Source organism: Diceros bicornis, chromosome 7 (genome assembly GCF_020826845.1).
Source record: "Diceros bicornis minor isolate mBicDic1 chromosome 7, mDicBic1.mat.cur, whole genome shotgun sequence".
NCBI classification, from domain to species: domain Eukaryota; kingdom Metazoa; phylum Chordata; class Mammalia; order Perissodactyla; family Rhinocerotidae; genus Diceros; species Diceros bicornis.
In genome coordinates, this window is record NC_080746.1 from 68,255,799 (window position 1) to 68,274,778 (window position 18,980).

The following is an 18,980-nucleotide window of genomic DNA, read 5'->3' on the forward strand; positions in this document are numbered from 1 at the left end:
TTCTGGTTCCTCATGTACTGGCAACAGTCGTTAAAACATGGGTATGGTGGGGTAAAATGTGAATACGACAGGTGATGTTAATTATCTTTACTAAATAGATATTATACAGCAAAGTTTTCATCTTAGACTTTTCAGGGTACCACTCAGGTGCTTCCTCTGGGGTCTGTTGTGAGTAGAGATGCTGCAAAAACCTATTATGTGTTTGGAAGCCAACTATAATGTATTGGCATTGACTGCCATGTTCAGTTTCTCTCTTGGTTTGGATAATTAAAAATTGACACATGGAAGTGTTGAATTTAATGTACTTTTATTTCTTTTTAGAAGAAAATAATCTAAACTGCTATTACATTTAAGTAACTAAAAAAATTGGTGATTAAAAAATTATAAAAGGTAGCACATGCTTATTATTAAATAGGCAATTAATACAGATATATATGACATAAAAAGTGAATGTCCCTTTACACTTTTTAATCTGACTCTCCAGGAGTAACCACTGTTAACAGTTTGGTGAAAATCTTTGCAGACCTTTTTTGATATACATGCAAACACAACTACATAATACGTAGTGTTTCGTTTCTATATGAATAGGATCATGCTATACATATAATTCTTCAACTTATTTTTTTTAACTGACCAATATGTTAGTGTCATCTTTCCATATAATGTACATTTAGTTTAGATACGAAAGTAATCATATTCACATGAAGGGCTGGGAATTCCTGCTTTTGCTTATTTATAACACCAACCGTGAAATTTTTGATATATTTCAAAAATGCCTTTCAAAAAGTGACAGTGATAATACTTTTAAATTAAAAATAAAATACATTTAAAAAAAATTCTAGGGCCGGCCCCGTGGCTTAGCGGTTAAGTGCGTGAGCTCCACTGCTGGCGGCCCGGGTTCGTATCCCGGGCCCGCATTGACGCACCGCTTCTCCAGCCATGCTGAAGCCGCGTCCCACATACAGCAGCTAGAAGGATGTGCAACTATGACATACAACTATCTACTGGGGCTTTGGGGGGGAAAAAAAAAGGAGGAGGATTGGCAATAGATGTTAGCTCAGAGCCGGTCTTCCTCAGCAAAAAGAGGAGGATTAGCATGGATGTTAGCTCAGGGCTGATCTTCCTCACAAAAATAAAAGAAAAAAAAAATTCTATTTTCCCATCACCTAAATAGCACAACTATTACATTTTTTTTCCTGTGACTTCTTTGGATTTTTATTGCTATTTATATTTATAAATTCTTTTTGTAGTTTAGTGTCTTTATATTAGCAAAGTACAGTAATTAAAATTTATAATAATTTAAGTTAGTTTGGAAAATGTTGGTCAGGATTCTTTTTAAAAATCACATTATAATTTTCAGAAATTTTGTAGCAAAGATTGTCAGAATTACAGTGTGTTCATGTATGTTGTATTCTTTATAGCTATATCTGTTATTCCAAATCAGTCTCACAATACAATTTTCTACTCTTTATTTGTGTGTGTGTTTTATGTGTATATGTGTTATATATATTTCCTAAGTATTTTCTCTGCGGAGATGATAACATTGCCTTGATCATAATTAAATTAAAAAAGATATTAAGCACGCCATAATGAAATGTAAAATTTAATCACACTCACAAAAGCCACATATTGTATGATTGCATACATGTATAAAATGTCCAAAATAGGCAAACACATATTTAGTGGTTGCCAGAGGCTGAGGGGAGGTGGGAGTGGTGAGTGACTGCTAATTGCTTCGGGATTTCTTTTTGGGGGTGATGAAAATGTTCTAGAGTTAAATAGTAATGATGGTTGTAAAACCTTGTGAGTATACCAAAAACTTCTGAATTGTACGCTTTACAGGGTGAATTTTATGGAATGTGATTTATATCTCAATAAAAATGATTTAATAAAATTGTATAGAAACTGATGTGTGAGGTCTGAAAACTTCACAGTATGATGTACTATTTTCTGGAGCTGTTTTGGTTGCTGTTGTGTTCATTGATCAGGTTCATTTGTGTTCTATAGTTGTATTATAAGTAATTATGTCTTATATTCAGCAAATATTTGATGACCTACTGTGTGCATGTGTTTAATCTTAAAAATTAAGGAAAATAAGCAGAATTTTGTCTGTTATTAAAATATAGAACATACTTGGAAATTCTCAGAAACCTGGAAATTGCTTTGGTTTTCAGTACTCGAATTCATGTGGGCTGGGCCAGTGGATAAACAGAGTTTAATATCTTGAAATACTGTATCCTAATACTGCATTTTGTTCTCCTTGGTGTAACTTTGTTTAAACATCTTGAATTTTAAGTTTTAAAATGTTCTTTGTTTTAGTATTTAGGTATTGTAAAGTATTGTAACTGAGAGAGAGAATATAGCAGTATTTAAAAAAATCCAAAAATGAGCCACTAAATTTGGAGAAAAACTTATTTACAGAGCGAGTGAGGATGTGATGAAACAGTGAGCCCTTGTTTATTATTGCTTAGCCACCTGGAGTGGAATTTTGCCAGTTCTTCAATCCAAATACAGCAGCCAAGGTTTCCATGGTGTGGGTTTAAATTAAGCAAAGATTAGTGCCTTGTTTTAAAACTTAGTTGAAAAAAAATGCCAAGAGTGACTGAAGAATGTTAACATAAAACTTAGAGATTGTCATCAGTTATGCAAAGAAAATGTGAAATAATGATTAAACATTTGCAAGATGTGCTTACATACATACATATATATATACACACACACACACTGTCTCATTTGATCTTCATGTTAATCCTGCAATGCATAACTGAATTCTTACCCCGTTTAACTCAGGAAGAAACAGACCCTAAGGCTGCCTAACTGATAAGGTATAGATGATTTTGAACCTAAGCCATTTAACTTCTAGATCAGTGTTCTTTTAACTGTACAGTTGAGGGATTAATTACTCCCTTCCAGAATTATTCTGTTTTTACAGTTATTGGATACGTTGGGCAGGAGTGAAGTGGCTTCAGAGCCATTCTGATAATCTCAAATTCTCTCAGCCTCTGTCTAGTTCTCTTGGGTTCTTTCTGAAGTGTTTTAAGATGATCCTTTTCTCTTAATTAGTATCTAGTGTTTCTTAGTGTTCATTTTGGTCAGTTTTCCCCCAGGTCATTTTAGAAGTTTTCTGCCTTTGCTTAGGAGAATCATTCTGAAGGGGTTGGGACCAAGAGATAAATTATGTTGAAACTCGCTTTCCAAAAAGTAATTTTTTCCATTTGGTTTTGATATCTACTTCTTCAGAGATAATCATTCCTGTTGTTTTTCACACTGAGAATTTATTTTCAGTTTTTCTGAGACTTCAGATGATTAATATGTCTGTTCTTATATAAAATATTTTGCCTCCTCTGAATATTAACTTTTTCTTTTTGGCTTTTTGTTAAATCCCTTCTTTTAGTAAAGAATGGACTTCGATAAACATCTGGGAAGATTTTTTTGTGAGCTTTTACCTTTTTTTTTTGGGCAAAGAGACACTATACCTGGATTATCTGACAGTGAATGATAGAAGAAAGTGGTATATTGTTACCTTTTTACTAGTGAGCCCCAATAGACTACATCAAAACCTAGTTCTTGGGGCTGGCCCAGTGGCACAGTGGTTAAGTTTGCACGTTCCGCATCGGTGGCCTGGGATTCGCCAGTTCAGATCCTGGGTCCGGACCTACTCACCGCTCATCAAGCCACGCTGAGGCGGCTTCCCACAAAAGAACTAGAAGGATCTACAACTAGGGTATACAACTATGTGCTGGGGGCTTTGGGAAGAAAAAAGAAAAAAAAAAACTAGTTCTGCTTCAGCATGTTTTATGGGCAATCTAATTCTTTTGTGAGATTTAATAGCCTGTTAAGCTTTTTGGTTAAAATCATTGTCAGTTCTTTTCTCTGATTCTACATGTTAAAGGTTGGTCTAGACTACGTGATTAAAACCAATAATCCATTGGCAATATACCAAGTCCTAATTGGGGACTCTGCTGCTTTCTGACGTAATCCTTTTTGTTTGTTTGTTTGTTTGTTTTTGGAAACATACATGCACTCAAAAGAAAAACACAAAGAGAAACAGTTCAGTTCAATATAATGAACCTTTCTCTAGAGGCTAGGAGCCTCTGCATTCTATTTTCCTAGGCTGACATTTATACTTTCTTACCAGATGCTTGCTGTTCATGTGTCAGTTATAGTTCTTCCATAAAATGAGGTTTCATATTTCTGTTAGTTCAATGAATATGCCTCAGCACTCAAAATGTTTTCAAATGTGTGCCTAACAACTATCGTTTAATAGGAAGTGGTACTGCTCTTAAATACCCAAACCCTGCTTTTGCATGGTTCTTTCTTACTGCCCTTTGGCATGTTGTTTTTTCTTTCATTGTTCCCTGAAGATTATATAGTATTAATTTGGCACAATGGTCAAGTTGGACTCTATTTTTATCATATGTGTGAAGTTATACGGGACTAAAAACTTCTGAGTGAGTAAAGAGGTTCCATGCTGACAACTATGGATGACTTTATGCCATTGAACACTGGCCAGCAATATAAATCTAAGAGTGATGTAGTTTGAAGAAATACTTGTTTTTAAAATAATAAGTTTATTGAGATATAATTCACATACCGTACAATTTAACTACTTAAAGTGTACAAGTCAGTGGTTTTTAGTATAGTCACTTTTTTGTGCAACCATCACCACAATCAATTTTAGAATATTTTCATCATCCTTCCTCAAAAAAACCATACCCGTTAGCACTCACTCTCTCCTCCATAGCCCTAGGCAACCACTAATCTGTTTTCTGTCTCTATGGATTTGCCTATTCTGGACTCATACAATATGAGTGGAATCATATAATATGAGGCCTTTTGTGTCTGCCTTCTTTCACTTAGCATAATATTTTCAAGTTTCATCCACGTTGTCGCATGTAATGGTACTTTGTTCCTTTTTGTGGTTGAATAATATTGCATTGTGGATATACTACATTTTGTTTGCATCTTCATGAGGTGATGGACATTTGAATTGCTTCTACTTTTTGGTTATTATGAATTTGCTGCTGTGAGCATTCATGTTCAAGTTTTTGTGTGGATATGTGTTTTCACTTCTCTTGGGTATATACCTAGGAATTGTTGGGTCATATGGCAACTCTGTGTTTAACCTTTTCAGGAACTGCCAAACTGCCAAAAGCAGCTGTGCATTTTACTTTCCTACTGGCAATGTATGAGTGTTTCTGTTTTTTTTTGTGAGGAAGATCAGCCCTGAGCTAGCATCCATGCTAATCCTCCTCTTTTTGCTGAGGAAGACCGGCTCTGAGCTAACATGTATTGCTAATCCTCATCCTTTTTTTCCCCCAAAGCCCCAGTAGATAGTTGTGTGTCATAGTTGCACATCCTTCTAGTTGCTGTATGTGAAACGTGGCCTCAGCATGGCCGGACAAGCGGTGCGTCAGTGCGCGCCCGGGATCCGAACCCGGCCCACCAGTAGCGGAGTGCGTGCACTTAACTGCTAAGCCATGGGGCCGGCCCTGTATGAGTGTTTCAATTTCTTCATATCCTCACCAGCACTTGTTATTTTCTGTTGTTTTGATTATAGCCATCCTAGTGGGTGTAAAGTAAAGTATAGTATCTTACTGAGTTTTGATTTGCATCTCCCTGATGATTAATATAAAATATTGTTTTTAAAGGTTTTTTTAAATTGTAAAGGTAATACAGGCTATTGTTGGAAATTAAGGAAAGAAAGGAATTTATTAAGAAAATGTATATCACCTATAACCTTACCATCTAGAGGCAGTCACTGTTAACATTTTGATCTGTTTGCTTTGAGTCTGTATTTTTTAAAATACGTTTTGTGTGTATTATTTTTCAAGTTGGGATCATATTGAACACTTAACATTAATATTGCCTTTCCCATGTCATTAACAATTTTTTGAAAACATGAGTCTTAAGATAAAAATGCTAACATTTATTTAGTTTACTGTATATCGGGCACTATGCTAAATGTTTTAAACCAGTATTCTACTTAGTCTTTATATCAATTCTGTGGGTTAAGTACTATCATTACCATCATTTTAAAGATGAAGAGACTGGGCCTTGGGTTAAAGGTCTTGCCTGAGGTCACCCAGCTACTAAGTATTCAGTGACTGTATAATAGCTTTGTACCATAACTTTATAACCATTCCCTTTTTGGTGGACTTATATTTTATTTTTTTTCCACTCTTATAAGTAATAGTGATTATCCTAGGTAAATTTTTATCTGTCTCTGATTCTCTTTTTAGAATAGATTATTTAAGTAGGCTTATTGATCAAAGAGTATGAATGCTTTCTGAGAAAACAAATTCTAACAATTTCTTTTTTTTTTTTAATACATCATAGTAAGTTTAAAGATTTTATTTATTTATTTATTTTCCCCCCAAAGCCCCAGTAGATAGTTGTATGTCATAGCTGCACATCCTTCTAGTTGCTGTATGCGGGACGCGGCCTCAGCATGGCCAGAGAAGCGGTGCGTCGGTGCACGCCCGGGATCCGAACCCAGGTAGCCAGCAGCGGAGCGCGCGCACTTAACCACTAAGCCACGGGGCCGGCCCTCTTTTTTTTTTTTTTAATAATTTTATTTATTTATTTTTTTTCCCTCAAAACCCCAGTAGATAGTTGTATGTCATAGCTGCACTTTCTTCTAGTTGCTGTATGTGGGATGCAGCCTCAGCATGGCCAGAGAAACAGTGCGTAGGTGTGCGCCCAGGATCCGAACCTGGGCTGCCAGCAGCGGAGCGTGCGCACTTAACTGCTAAGCCATGGGGCTGGCCCCTAACAGTTTCTAAAGTATCAAATTGGCCAATTTCCCTGTCTTCTGATAACTGTCTCTGTGCCACAGAACTTTAATTTTGAGCTGGTTTGGATGAAAATTCTAGTTTAGAAAACATGTGAGTTTAGTTTTGTAAATACTTTTAATACTTTGAGTCAGAATTAAGGTCTATAAATAGTATTGCTGTCTTATTGTTCATATGTATGGATCAGTGAAAAGCAAATATATGGTAAAAATAAGAACAACTCTACACATTTCTTTCTAGGAAATTATCTTCCATTTGGACACCTTGAAACCACTGGCAGCTGTAATTAGTTTTCCAAAAGATGTGAGACTATCAGTTTAATATGTGTGATATAAACTGGGATTTTGGAGCACAATTTGTAATCTTATTTATTTATTTATTTTTGTGAGGAAGATCGGCCCTGAGCTAACATCTGTGGTAATCTTCCTTTTTTTGCTGAGGAAGACCGGCTCTGAGCTAACGTCTATTGCCAGTCCTCCTCCTTTTTTTCCCCCAAAGCCACCCAGTAGATAGTTGTACATCATAGTTGCACATTCTTCTAGTTGCTGTATGTGGGACACCGCCTCAGCATGGCCGGAGAAGCGGTGCGTCGGTGCACGCCCGGGATCCGAACCCAGCCCGCCAGTAGCGGAGCTCCCGCGCTTAACCACTAAGCCACGACGCCGGCCCACAATTTGTAATCTTAGATGAGATGGAGTATGGTATCATAGATATCTAGACCTTTTGTACTTAGAATGGACCTAGAGATCATCTCAATTTACAGATTTATTTTACTTTAGTAAGCATTAAATATTGAACTCATACCCTTCAGTGGCTTGCTGCTGTTTTTAGGTCAAGTCCAACATCCTTATCATGGCATACAGGGCCATGTTCAATTTGGCCACTGCCGTCCTCTCCAGGTTCCTCTTCCTTCTCTCCCCTTTTTGTGTCTTCAGGGCAACTATGTTGGCCTTCTCTCTGTTCCTCAAATTACCAAGATTATTCCTGCCACAGAGCCTTCAGACATGCTGCTTCCTCTGTTGTAAGGCTTCCTCCATTCATAACATGCAGCTAATTCCTGTTCATCCTTTAGGTCTCGGATTGATTGTCGCTTCCTCAGGGAGGTTTCTCTAGGTAGCGCCACCCCTTCCCAGAGTTAACCAGCTCTCCTATAACGTGATCTCACAGCATCCTGTGCTTTTCTTTGTGGCACTTACCACAATTTTCATCATATGGGTAGTTGTGTTATTGCTGTGTTGTTTGATATCTGATTCCCCTTCTAGAGTGTAAGTTCTGTGGTGGTGAGGACTGGTTCACTGTTGTCCAGCTCTATTGATTGTTTCCTTTGTGTGTGGAAGTTTTTAAGTTTGATGTAGTTTTCATTTGTCTATTTTTGCTTTTGTTGCCTGTGCTTTTACTGTCATATCCAAGAAATCGTTGTCCATTCCAATGTCATGAAGCTTTTCTGTTTTCTTCTAGGAGTTTTATACTTTCAGGTCTTACATTTAGATCTTTACTCCATTTTGAGTTAGTTTTTGTATATGATGTAAGATAAGGATCCATCTTCATTCTATTGCATGTGGATATTCAGTTTTCCTAACACCATTTTTTGAAGAGATTATCCTTTCCTCATTGTATAGTCTTGGCATCCTTGTTAAAGATCATTTGACCATATATGTGAGGGTTTATTTTGGGCTCTCTATTCTGTTTAATTGGTCTATGTGTCTGTCTTTATGACAGTACCATACTGTTTTGATTACTGTAGCTTTGTAATGTTTTGAAATCAGGAAGTGTAAGGCCTCCAGCTTTGTTTTTCCTCTGAAGATTATTTTGGCTATTCATGATCCTTGACATTCCATATGAATTTTAGGATGATGTTTTCTGTTTCTGCAAAAAAAAGCCATTGGGATTTTAATAGGGATTGCATTGAATCTGTAAATTGCTTTGGGTAGTATGGACATTTTAACAATATTAGGTGTTCTAATCCATCAACATGGATGTCTTTCCATTTGTGTCATCTTTAATTTCTTTGAGTAATGTTTTATAGTTTTCAATGTACAAGTCTTTTGCCTCCTTAGTTGCGATTGTTCTTAAGTATTTTATTCTTGTTGATGCTATTGTAAAGAGATTGTTTTCTTAATTTCCTTTTCAGATTGTTCAATGTTAGTGTATAGAAACACAACAGATTTTTTTTTTATATTTAGTGGTTTTTTAATTGATGTCATAATAGTTTATAACATTGTGAATTTTTAGTTGTACATTATTGTTTGTCAGTCACCATATAAATGCGTCCCTTCACCCCTTGTGCCCACCCTCCAACCCCTTCCCCCTGGTAACCACCAAACTGTTCTCTCTGCCTGGGTGTTAGTTTATATTCCACATATGAGAGAGGTCATACAGTGTTTGTCTTTCTCTGGCTTATTTCGCTTAACATAATACCCTCCAGGTCCATCCGTGTTGCAAATGGGATGATTTGTCTCTTTTTTTATGGCTAAGTAGTATTCCACTGTGTGTGTGTGTAACCACATCTTCTTTATCCAGTCATCAGTCGAGGGACACTTGGGTTGCTTCCACTTCTTGGCTGTAGTGAATAATGCTGCAATGAACATAGGGGTGCATAAGCCTCTTTGGATTGTTGATTTCAGGTTCTCTGGATAGATACCCCGTAGTGGGATAGCTGGATCATAAGGTATTTCTATTTTTAATTTTTTGAGGAATCTCCATACTGTTTTCCATAGAGGCTGCACCAGTTTGCATTCCCACCAGCAGTGAATGAGGGTTCCCTTTTCTCCACAGCCTCTCCAACATTTGTTATTTTTTGTCTTGGTGATTATAGCCATTCTGACGGGTGTAAGGTGATATCTTAGTGTTGTTCTGATTTGCATTTCCCTGATGATTAGTTATGTTGATCATCTTTTCATGTGCCTATTGTCCATCTGTATATCTTCCTTGGAAAAATGTCTGTTCATATCCTATGCCCATTTTTTGATTGAGTTTTTGTTTTTTTGTTGTTCAGTTGTGTGAGTTCTTCATATATTATGGAGATTAACCCCTTGTCAGATATATGCTTTGAAAATACTTTCTCCCAGCTGGTGGGTTGTCTTTTCATTTTGATTCTGGTTTCATTTGCCTTGCAGAAACTGTTTAGTCTGATGAAGTCCCACTTGTTTATTTTTTCTTTTGTTTCCCTTGTCCATGTAGACATGGAATTTGAAAAGATCCCTCTATGACCAATGTCAAAGAGTGTTCTGCCTATGTTTTCTTGCAGGAGTTTTATATATTTCAGGTCTCAGTTTCAAGTCTTTGATCCATTTTGAGTTAATTTTTGTGGATGGTGAAAGAAGATGGTCTACTTTCATTCTTTTGCATGTGGCTGTCCAGTTTTCCCAGCACCGTTTATTGAAGAGACTTTCCTTTCTCCATTGTATGTTCTTAGCTCCTTTGTCAAAGATTAGCTGTCTGTAGATGGAAACACAACTGAATTTTGACTGCTGGTTTTGTATCCTGCAGCTTTGCTGAATTGTTTATTAGTTCTAAGAGTTCTTTTGTGGACTCTTTAGAGTTTTCTACATATAAGAAAGAAGATGTCATCTGCAAACAGAGATAATTTTACTTCCTTTTCAATTTGGATGCTTTTTATTTCTTTTTCTTGCATAGCTGCTCTGGCTAGGACTTTTAGTACTGTGTTGAATAGAAGTGGCGAGAGTGGGTGTCCTTGCCTTGTTCCTGATCTTAGAGGAAAAGCTTTCAGGTTTTCACTGTTGAGTATGATATGCGAGCTATGGGCTTTTCATATATGATCTGATTCTGTACTTTTTTAAAAGGTGTAAATGCCATCATTTAATATGCTTTTACTTTTGAAGCGTGATTAAACTAAAGAATTAGATTTTAGAGAAGGAATGAGCCAAACAGACAACTTATTAAAATTAAGTGAGATGCAGTGAACTTGGATCAAAAAGCCCCTACTTATTTCCTGGGAAAACTAATTTATGGAGGGTTTGCTTGGTTTCTAGTCCCATTGCAATCTTACTTCTACCCAAACTTCTTGGCTGTCATGAAGGTAACTAGTGACGACTGAATTGAAAAACTGGTGGTCTTTTCTGAAACAACTCCTCCTTAATCTCTCTGTAGCGTTTGGCACTATTGGTCATACCTTCTTAAATGCTTCCTCGCTCAGTTTTTGTATCTCTGTGGTCCTCCTACCACTTTCAGGAGTATTGCTCTTTCAGTCATCATAATTCCTCCTCCTCCTCTTGCTTTGTACGTGTGAGTATCCCCTGAGGTTCGGTTTTTGATCCCATCTCTTTTCTCACTTTATGTTCTCTCTCAGTGATTTCATTGACCGTCGTGGCTCCAGTCATCATCGGCATGCAGTTGATTCACAAATCTGCCTCTCCTCTTAGGGTACAGTACCGCCTCTTTGATTATCTTTGGACATCTCCATCCAAATGTCTTACCAGAACTTCAGGCTGAAGATGCCCATAATTGAAAACTTTATCTTTCTTTCTCTCTTGTTTTTGTCCCCTTCATCTTGTGACTCTTTCTCAAACATGGTTGGTGTGCTGCTCCTGGCATGCCTTTGCTCATAGCATTTCCTTTCCTGTCCTTTGGAATACTTTTCCTTGCACTCTTCATTGTACTTCAAAGAAGCTCATCTCAAATAGCATCTTTTCTGGCGGGAAGATGTCCTGCTCTTTCTCTGCTCTAAAACCCTTTATTTGGGGGTTTCCTACAGGCTGTTTCTTAAAATTTTAAAGCTCTTTGTGAGTTGGTTTGTGTTTGCTTTTCCAACTGTAAATCTAACCACTCCCCCTTAGGAACTCTATATTTCACCACATAATCCATGTAGAATCACTTCTTGTTCCTCAGAGCGAGGCTATATGCTTTTGTGCACATGTCATTTCCTCTGTGTGGCATATCTTCCACTTAGTGTTTTTTAGGAGTGCGAGTGGATAGAGTTGATGGTCATGGCCTTTGAAACTAGTCCTATAGAGATGTCTTCCATCATGCAGATGTCCTTCATCTACTGAGTTCTACAAGTACTTTGCTATAGTGGAAAGAGACAGCATTTGAGCTTTGATTTAAACTCTGGTTTTGATATTTACTGGCCATGTGAACTTAGTACTCAGTTTTTTGAACATCTATTTCGTGATCTGTAAAATAAGGACAATATTTAACCTTATGGGGCTAATATGAAGTTTAAGTGAGAAGCTGCATATAAAATGCCAAGCGTGTACTAAGTTCTCAATAAATGGTAAAGAAAAGAAAAGAAGAAAGAGAAGCTGCAGCAGGAGCTATTGCTTTCCCTTTGTGGGATCCATTGTGTACGATGGGGCTGTGGGACATAGTGCCAGACTGACACTGGGTGCTGAAGGCAGAGCACAAAGGATGTCTTCCTACTCCTGGGGAACTGGTTTGCCAACCACAAAGTCTAGTTACGGATTGAGAGAAACTTCTCCCTGCAGCTGGCTTGCAGCCGGCTAGTGACTTCTTCCTTACAGGGCACACAGCACTCTGTTTGTATCTCTCTAAGGAAATGTTTTGATCATGTTGTTCTGCCACCCCTCTGCCTCCTCCAATATATCTTCCATATTGTCCCAGAATATGGCTTTTAAAATGTAGGTTGTGCGTGTTGCTCCCTTCCACTCTTTTAGTACAGATAAATCCTAACTCCTTAATGTGAATTATAAGGCTCTTCGTGATCTGGTCTTCACCTCCCTCTCTAGCCTCATCTTTCACTGTGCCCCATGCAGTGGATATATGTTGTTTTTTTGTCTGTGCAGTATCTGAACTCTTTTCTTATGTTTGGGAAATTTCCACAGCGTCTTGGTATGGGACAGAACCTGTCTCACATCTCAGATATTGAAAAGTTCAGATAGTCATTTTCCCTGCTCTCTGGCAGCTAGAGTGGAGGAATGTGACCCAGGCTCAGCTAATGGGACTTTGAATCTGCAGTGAGTGACACAGAGGATCAAGAACTGGGTCAGTGGCAACAGTGATGGCCTCAGGTTACATTGGCAGTGGTATCTCCATCACTGCATTTAAAGGACATGAATAGTTTCAACTGTAGTTCTGACTGCCTAGTCTAGCTTGGTAATGACTTAGTTTCAGAGCCTAGATTTTCCAGCCCTGTGTTAGATCTTGGAGGTTACCCATTATATTTCCAGTAAATTCCTTTTCTGTTTAAAGGAACCCAAGGTAGTTTCTGTTATTTGCCCTTACGAAGAGCCTTGACTCATACCACTCTCTAACACCAAGTGCCCCATTCATGTTAAACTTCCCACAGTTCTTCCAAACCCACTATGGTTAGTTGTCTCCACCTCTGGGCTTTTTCACATTCTGCTTTACCTGGAACACCCTTTACCCCATTCTTATACTATTTGACTCTTAATGGTTCTTTAGGACTCAGCTCTGTTGTCATATTGTTCTTTCTGCCAATCTTCCCCTAATTCTTAAGATTGGATTAGCCTCTCAGTGTTCCCACAGAACCCTCTGCTTATCTCTATTATAGTACTTATCACACTATATTGTAATTGTTGTTGACATTCCTTGGAGACATGGGCTAGTGTTATATTAAGTATCTTTGCATTGCCCCTGGCAGATAATAATTACTGTCTAAATTTTATCTGTTGAATGAGTGAAAAACTATTGAATTATACACTTTGTTAAATTAAAATTTGTCTATTTGTATATCTGTTTTCCATAATAAACTGAATATTCTAAGAGCAGAGACCAAGTTCTTCATCTTTATATCCTTAATTTGTAGCATAGTACTTGGCTCATAGTAGACGCTGAGGGAATGTTATGCATGATTGAATGACTGAATGGCAGGGCTGTCTTTTTAGAATTTCAGTTAAACAGTTTTTTCCAAAAGAAAGTATCTTCTTTGACTATATAGATAAAGATGAGCTATCTGCATGTGGCTCACGTTGAGTAATTGACATTCTCAATTCCTCTGTATCAGGATTGGTAGTCTATTTAGAAGATAATGTGTGCACATGAAAAAATAACCATTCGACAAGTCAGTATTTGTGCCAAGTGAGTGATATGGACAGGTGTTGCTTTGGTGTCAAGCTAAATATAACATTCTTAACTGAGCCTTTGAAAGTGTGGTACCTAAGCAAATATTTACAAAATGGTTATTGGTTAATTGGATTGATTAAAATGGAAATTTGTAGTAGGCTTTGTCTTTTTGTTTTACTTGGCTTATATACTGCTTATTTTGGACTGGTTCATTGGAACTTTTCCTCATTCCTTTCTAGGTCCAAGACAACTTTGACAAGATTGAGTTCAATAGGATGTGTTGGACCCTCTGTGTCAAAAAAAACCTCACAAAGAGTCCGCTGCTCATTACGGAAGAAGATGCATTTAAAGTATGGGTTATTTTCAACTTTTTATCTGAGGACAAGTATCCATTAATTATTGTGCCAGAAGAGGTAAGGTGTGGCTCTGGGAAGTTTTTACGTGGTCATCTTAGCATTTAATAGATCTACTTTGGAAGTATTTGTGTTAATTCGGTGGAGATATGGAAGGAGATCCTGGACTACTGTTTTCGGATCAGAGGCAAAACAGCTTGAATCTAAAAAAAGTCCAAAACTTAATGATTTGGGGTCATGCAATACCCCTAGAGATTTGCAGACAGGGTGGGACTCTTCCTTTCTAAATTGCTGTAATTATAGATGAATCCATCCTTATGTCCAAAGAGTCTTTATTCAGTACGAGTCACAACATAATTTTCTGTCTCCTTGCATGCTGGCAAAACTGTAAGAACTGGCTTAGTGATGCCATATGGGAAACACATAGGATCCAGAAGGTTGTTTCAAGGCTGTTTTATGTGAAGAAATACTATTCTTGTTTCAAAGTCCAGGATGGTAACTTTTTACCATACTTTCCAAAATAAGTGAAAAAGGACATTTGCTTGTTTTGTTCTGGGTTATTTTTCCTGAGCTTCCAAAGGAAAAAAAATACAGGAGTAAGGTTTCTGTGCTATCTTACTGCCCTAAAAAATTATACATGTAATACTTGCTTATTACAGTAGTAAATTTAGAACAGACTGATGATATGCAAAATTAAAATCAGCTGTAATCCTTCCCTTAAAAAATAGTCATCTGTAATCCCTTAACCTTGGACAAATTATTTAACCTCTTGAGTTTTAATTTCCTAATCTATAAAATATGGCTCATAACAATGTTTCCTTTAAGGATGGTAAGGTTCTGCATTTAAAGGACTCAGCTCAGTGCCTGGCATGTAATCTGTACTCAGTAAATATGTTAACTCCTATGACTACTATTTTGCATACATTTTTGCACACTAGTCTGCATATTTCCTTAGGATAAATTTCCAGCAGTGGAATTCTGAGTCCTAAGAAATATACTCTTTCAAGGTATTAGATGAACAGGCAGAATTGCCCTTCAGAAAGGCTGTACCAATTTATACACCTACCAGTAGTGGTCGAGGGTGCCCATGTAATTACCCATCCTGCCAATACAGAGTCTAGTCTATGATTTCTATGATTCATGTTCATGTTAGGAAAATCTGAGAGTTCACACTGCAATATTTTATTTAAAATCAGCAAGCATTTATTGACTGCCAACAATAAGCAAGGTACCAAGAGGAATACAAAGTGAAAAAGATTACTTCTTGCCTTCAAGGAATTTACAGTCTGCTGGAGGGAAAACACAAGTGTAATTCAAAGCAAAGTAGACTGCCTGTTATAATAGAGATGCATATGCCATGCAGATACAGAGAAGGGAAAGATTTGTACCCGTTTGGGGAAGTAAAGAATCAAGGAAGGCTTTTCAAGAGAGGCAGTATAATGTGGTGGTTAGAAGCAGGGTCTCAAACTTTTTCAGTAAAGAGCCAGACAGTAAATATTTGAGGCTTTGTGGGCCATCCTGCTTCTGTCGCAGCTACTCAACTCTGCTGTTACGCGTGAAAGCAGCCACAGACAGTATGTTGCTGTACTTCAATAAAATGGTGGTGTGATTTGAATTTTCTATGATTTTCATGGGTCATAAAGTATTATTCTTTTGATTTTTTTTCCCCGACCACTTAAATATGTAAAAACTGTCCTTAGATCACGTGTGTGTAAAAACATACTGTGAGCCAGGTTTAGCTGCTGGGCTAGTTTGGCTTGTGGGCCGTAATTTGCTGTTCCCTGGTTAAGAGCAGGGGTCTGGAGTCAGATTTCCGGGATTTGAATTCTCGCTCCATCAGTGTTCACTAGCTGTGTGACCTTGGGCAATTTACTTAATTTGTTTTTGCTGCAGTTTTCTGAACTGTAAAATAGGGCTAATGCTAGTATCTACTCCTACTGTTCTTGTGACGATCAAATGAGAAGAATGCCTGGCCCCCAGAAAGTGCTCATTAAGTGTTAGCTATTATATTTATGGGGAAAGTAGCACTTATTCTGGGTCTTAAAGGTGGGAAGAGTTTTGACTAATGGAGAAGGCAGGGAGAAGAATTCTGGATGGGAGAAACAGTAGGCGAGGTCATGTGAGGCAGGAAAGCAAAGGGCACGTTCTGAGATGAGTGAGGTATCCATCTTGACTGAATTGCCAATTAGGATGCTTGCTTGGAAACAGCCAGACTGGCTGATTTAAGCCAAAAAGGATCTGTGGTAGCTCACAGAATCGCCATTATGGCTGAAAAACCAGGTGTGGACGCTATGCAGCCTGGAACCATACTGGTCACTCCAGTGAGGAACCACAGGGAAAATGCTGCTGCCACCAGAGGGTAGGTATTGCACCTGTACCGTGGAACTCCTCTGGCCCTGCACGCTGGGTGCTGCCTAGGAACTCACATCTTTCTGCGACCGTTCTTGCTACCAGGGAGAGTTCTCTATGGTGCCCGTTTTCCAATTCACAGTCAGCGGATAGTGCATCAAATTGGTATGGCCTAGGTCAGGCGCCATAAGCTAGCTGCAAAGGAGGCTTGGAAAGGGTGCATTTGCTTTTTTAGCTTCTACACTGAGAGGTAGGGAATTCCCCAGACATAAGAAAGGCTTAGATGCTGGGCAGTCAAAAAGAATGACACATGTCCTTTCTAACTGAAACTTGGTGGCTGTGAAGAAGAGTGGTGGTAGATGAGGCTGGAAAGAGTTTTGACTTTATCCTATAGGCAGTGGGGAGCTGTGAGTCCTTGATGATTTTTGAGCAGGAGAGTGATGGGTAAATAGATGAAATATGGAAAGATGGGAGATGGGAAGTTGAGAGAAGGTAAGTGGTATTGAGGACTGAAGTACAGTAGTGTCACTGAACGTGGAAAAGAAGGCCAGATGGGAGGTACCTGGAGGTCACAGGACCAAGCTCATAGTGCCTGGCTGGGCGGAAATATAGACAACTTTCAGGTCTGGGCAACCGAGAGGTTATATAATGTAATTGTTTAAAGTATGGTCTTTGAAATCAGACTGCCTGGTTTGAATCCTCACTCCACCACTTTTTAGCTATGTGACCTTGAACAAATTACTTAATTTCTCGGTGTGGGTTTCCCCATCTTTTGGGGATAACTGCTTTCTTCATTGGACTCTTGCGAGGATTAAAATAGTTGATGTACGTGAAGCATTTAACATCATATGTGGCCCCATGATAAGTGCTTACTAAGTGGTGTGTGTGTAGGAATGAATGCAGGATGATGAACAAATTGGGGATACAATGTGTGATGATGTACATTTGGTATCTTAGGTGGAACATCCCTGTGGAGCAGCCCTGTATTTAACTGAAGTGCATACCCGGAGTTTGTGAGAGGCCAAGGCTGGAGAAAGAGATAAGGAAGCCATGGGACTAGGTTAGATCAGGTAGGAAGAGACTGGAGTGGGAGAAGTGAGGCTGAGGACAGAACCTTGGGACCATTTCTGTAGCAGGAGGAGAAAGTAGATTTGGTAAAGGAAGTTGAATTGAACAGTCTGTGAGGTAGGGGGAGAGCTGGGAGAGTGTTGAGTCATGCATGCCAAAGAAAGAAAAAGTTCTAGGAAGCAGAAAAGTAGTTACTGGCATTCGATGCTACAGAAAAATTAGAGAGTAGTAAGTGAGAAGTTGCCTTTGGATTTAACAATTAGGTGGTCATTGGTAATCAAGGAGAAGGCAGTTGCACTATAGTGGTGGGAATAGTTTCTTAGTGCTTAATAACCATAATGGTGGGCCTATATGTTAAAGGGGAAATAAAAAATAAAACATGCTATGGAATTTTTGTCCATGAAAATTGTCTAGCTTAATACAAAGACATATAGAAGGAAATGGACTATTGATCGGCATAGAAAAAGATATACCAATAGTATTTTAAAAACCTAGCTGCTGCTTGGAAGAATTATGCTAGTAAAATCTCCAGTATCGTCTTTTAAGACATTTTGTAGTTATACTCAGTATTCCAAAATTATTGGTGTATTTTTTGGAACTGGAAGTGAGATGGGTCTCTTAGCTGTGATGTTTTGGTCCTTTTCATCACTAAAATATTCCTGGTGGACTTGAAAGTGACCTTGTCCTGATTTCACAATTGGAAATTAGTGAGTAAGGAGACTTACCTGTTCCTCGAGGCAGCTCTTGCTTTTAAGGTGGAGGACTTGTCGTTGGCTCTCAGTCGTCCCTGAGCCACAGGCTGTGAAGGGAGCCAGTTTCAGCATCAGCGTCCTGACTGCTTTGCCTAAGAAACTCACAAAATGCCTGCTCCAGGTGGCCTGAAAAATTGGGACCCACGTGAGCTTTGATGTGAGCCACGACTGTATCCTTTCTGCACCCCAGGGCCCAGTCAAGACTCGTAGCATGCTTACCTTCATCTTTGCAGGCAGACAGGAATGTCTTGGTTCTCTTTCCAAACAAGTTAATCTCATTTGAGAGAGGAACAGCCTCTTTTTGACTTGGTAGAATAGCCAGGCAGCATACCTCGTCGTGTTATTGTTTGGACTTTATGTTTTGACGTCCTTAACTCCCTCAGCATTTCTCTGGTTAGAAATAGAATTAGAGTTAGTTTTACAGATTATTGCTCTGTGGCCAGGAATACTTGTGTGGGGAAAGAAGGGATCACTGGAACAGATTTATGTGGAATTGCCTTGTCTGGCTGCTGAACCAGCCTCCCGAGGTTTAAAATATGGCCTTATATTTATTGAGCTCTTAGCACATCTCCTGGCCTTTGTCCAAGCCAGGAGATGGCCTTTGACCAAGCACTGCAAACTCAAGGTTGCACTATTTTATGGAAAACACTAGAGTCATAATA

General features: G+C 38.4%; 1 protein-coding gene across 1 annotated transcript in view; it reads left to right on the forward strand.

Moving 5' to 3' along the window:
• The window catches only part of SWAP70 (switching B cell complex subunit SWAP70), a 68,446-nt gene that overhangs the window by 21,744 nt on the left and 27,722 nt on the right, over positions 1 to 18,980 (forward strand). The window contains exon 3 of the mRNA XM_058545964.1: positions 14,036 to 14,209. Coding sequence (XP_058401947.1) covers positions 14,036 to 14,209 — 174 coding nt within the window. The remainder of the gene's footprint in view (positions 1 to 14,035; positions 14,210 to 18,980) is intronic.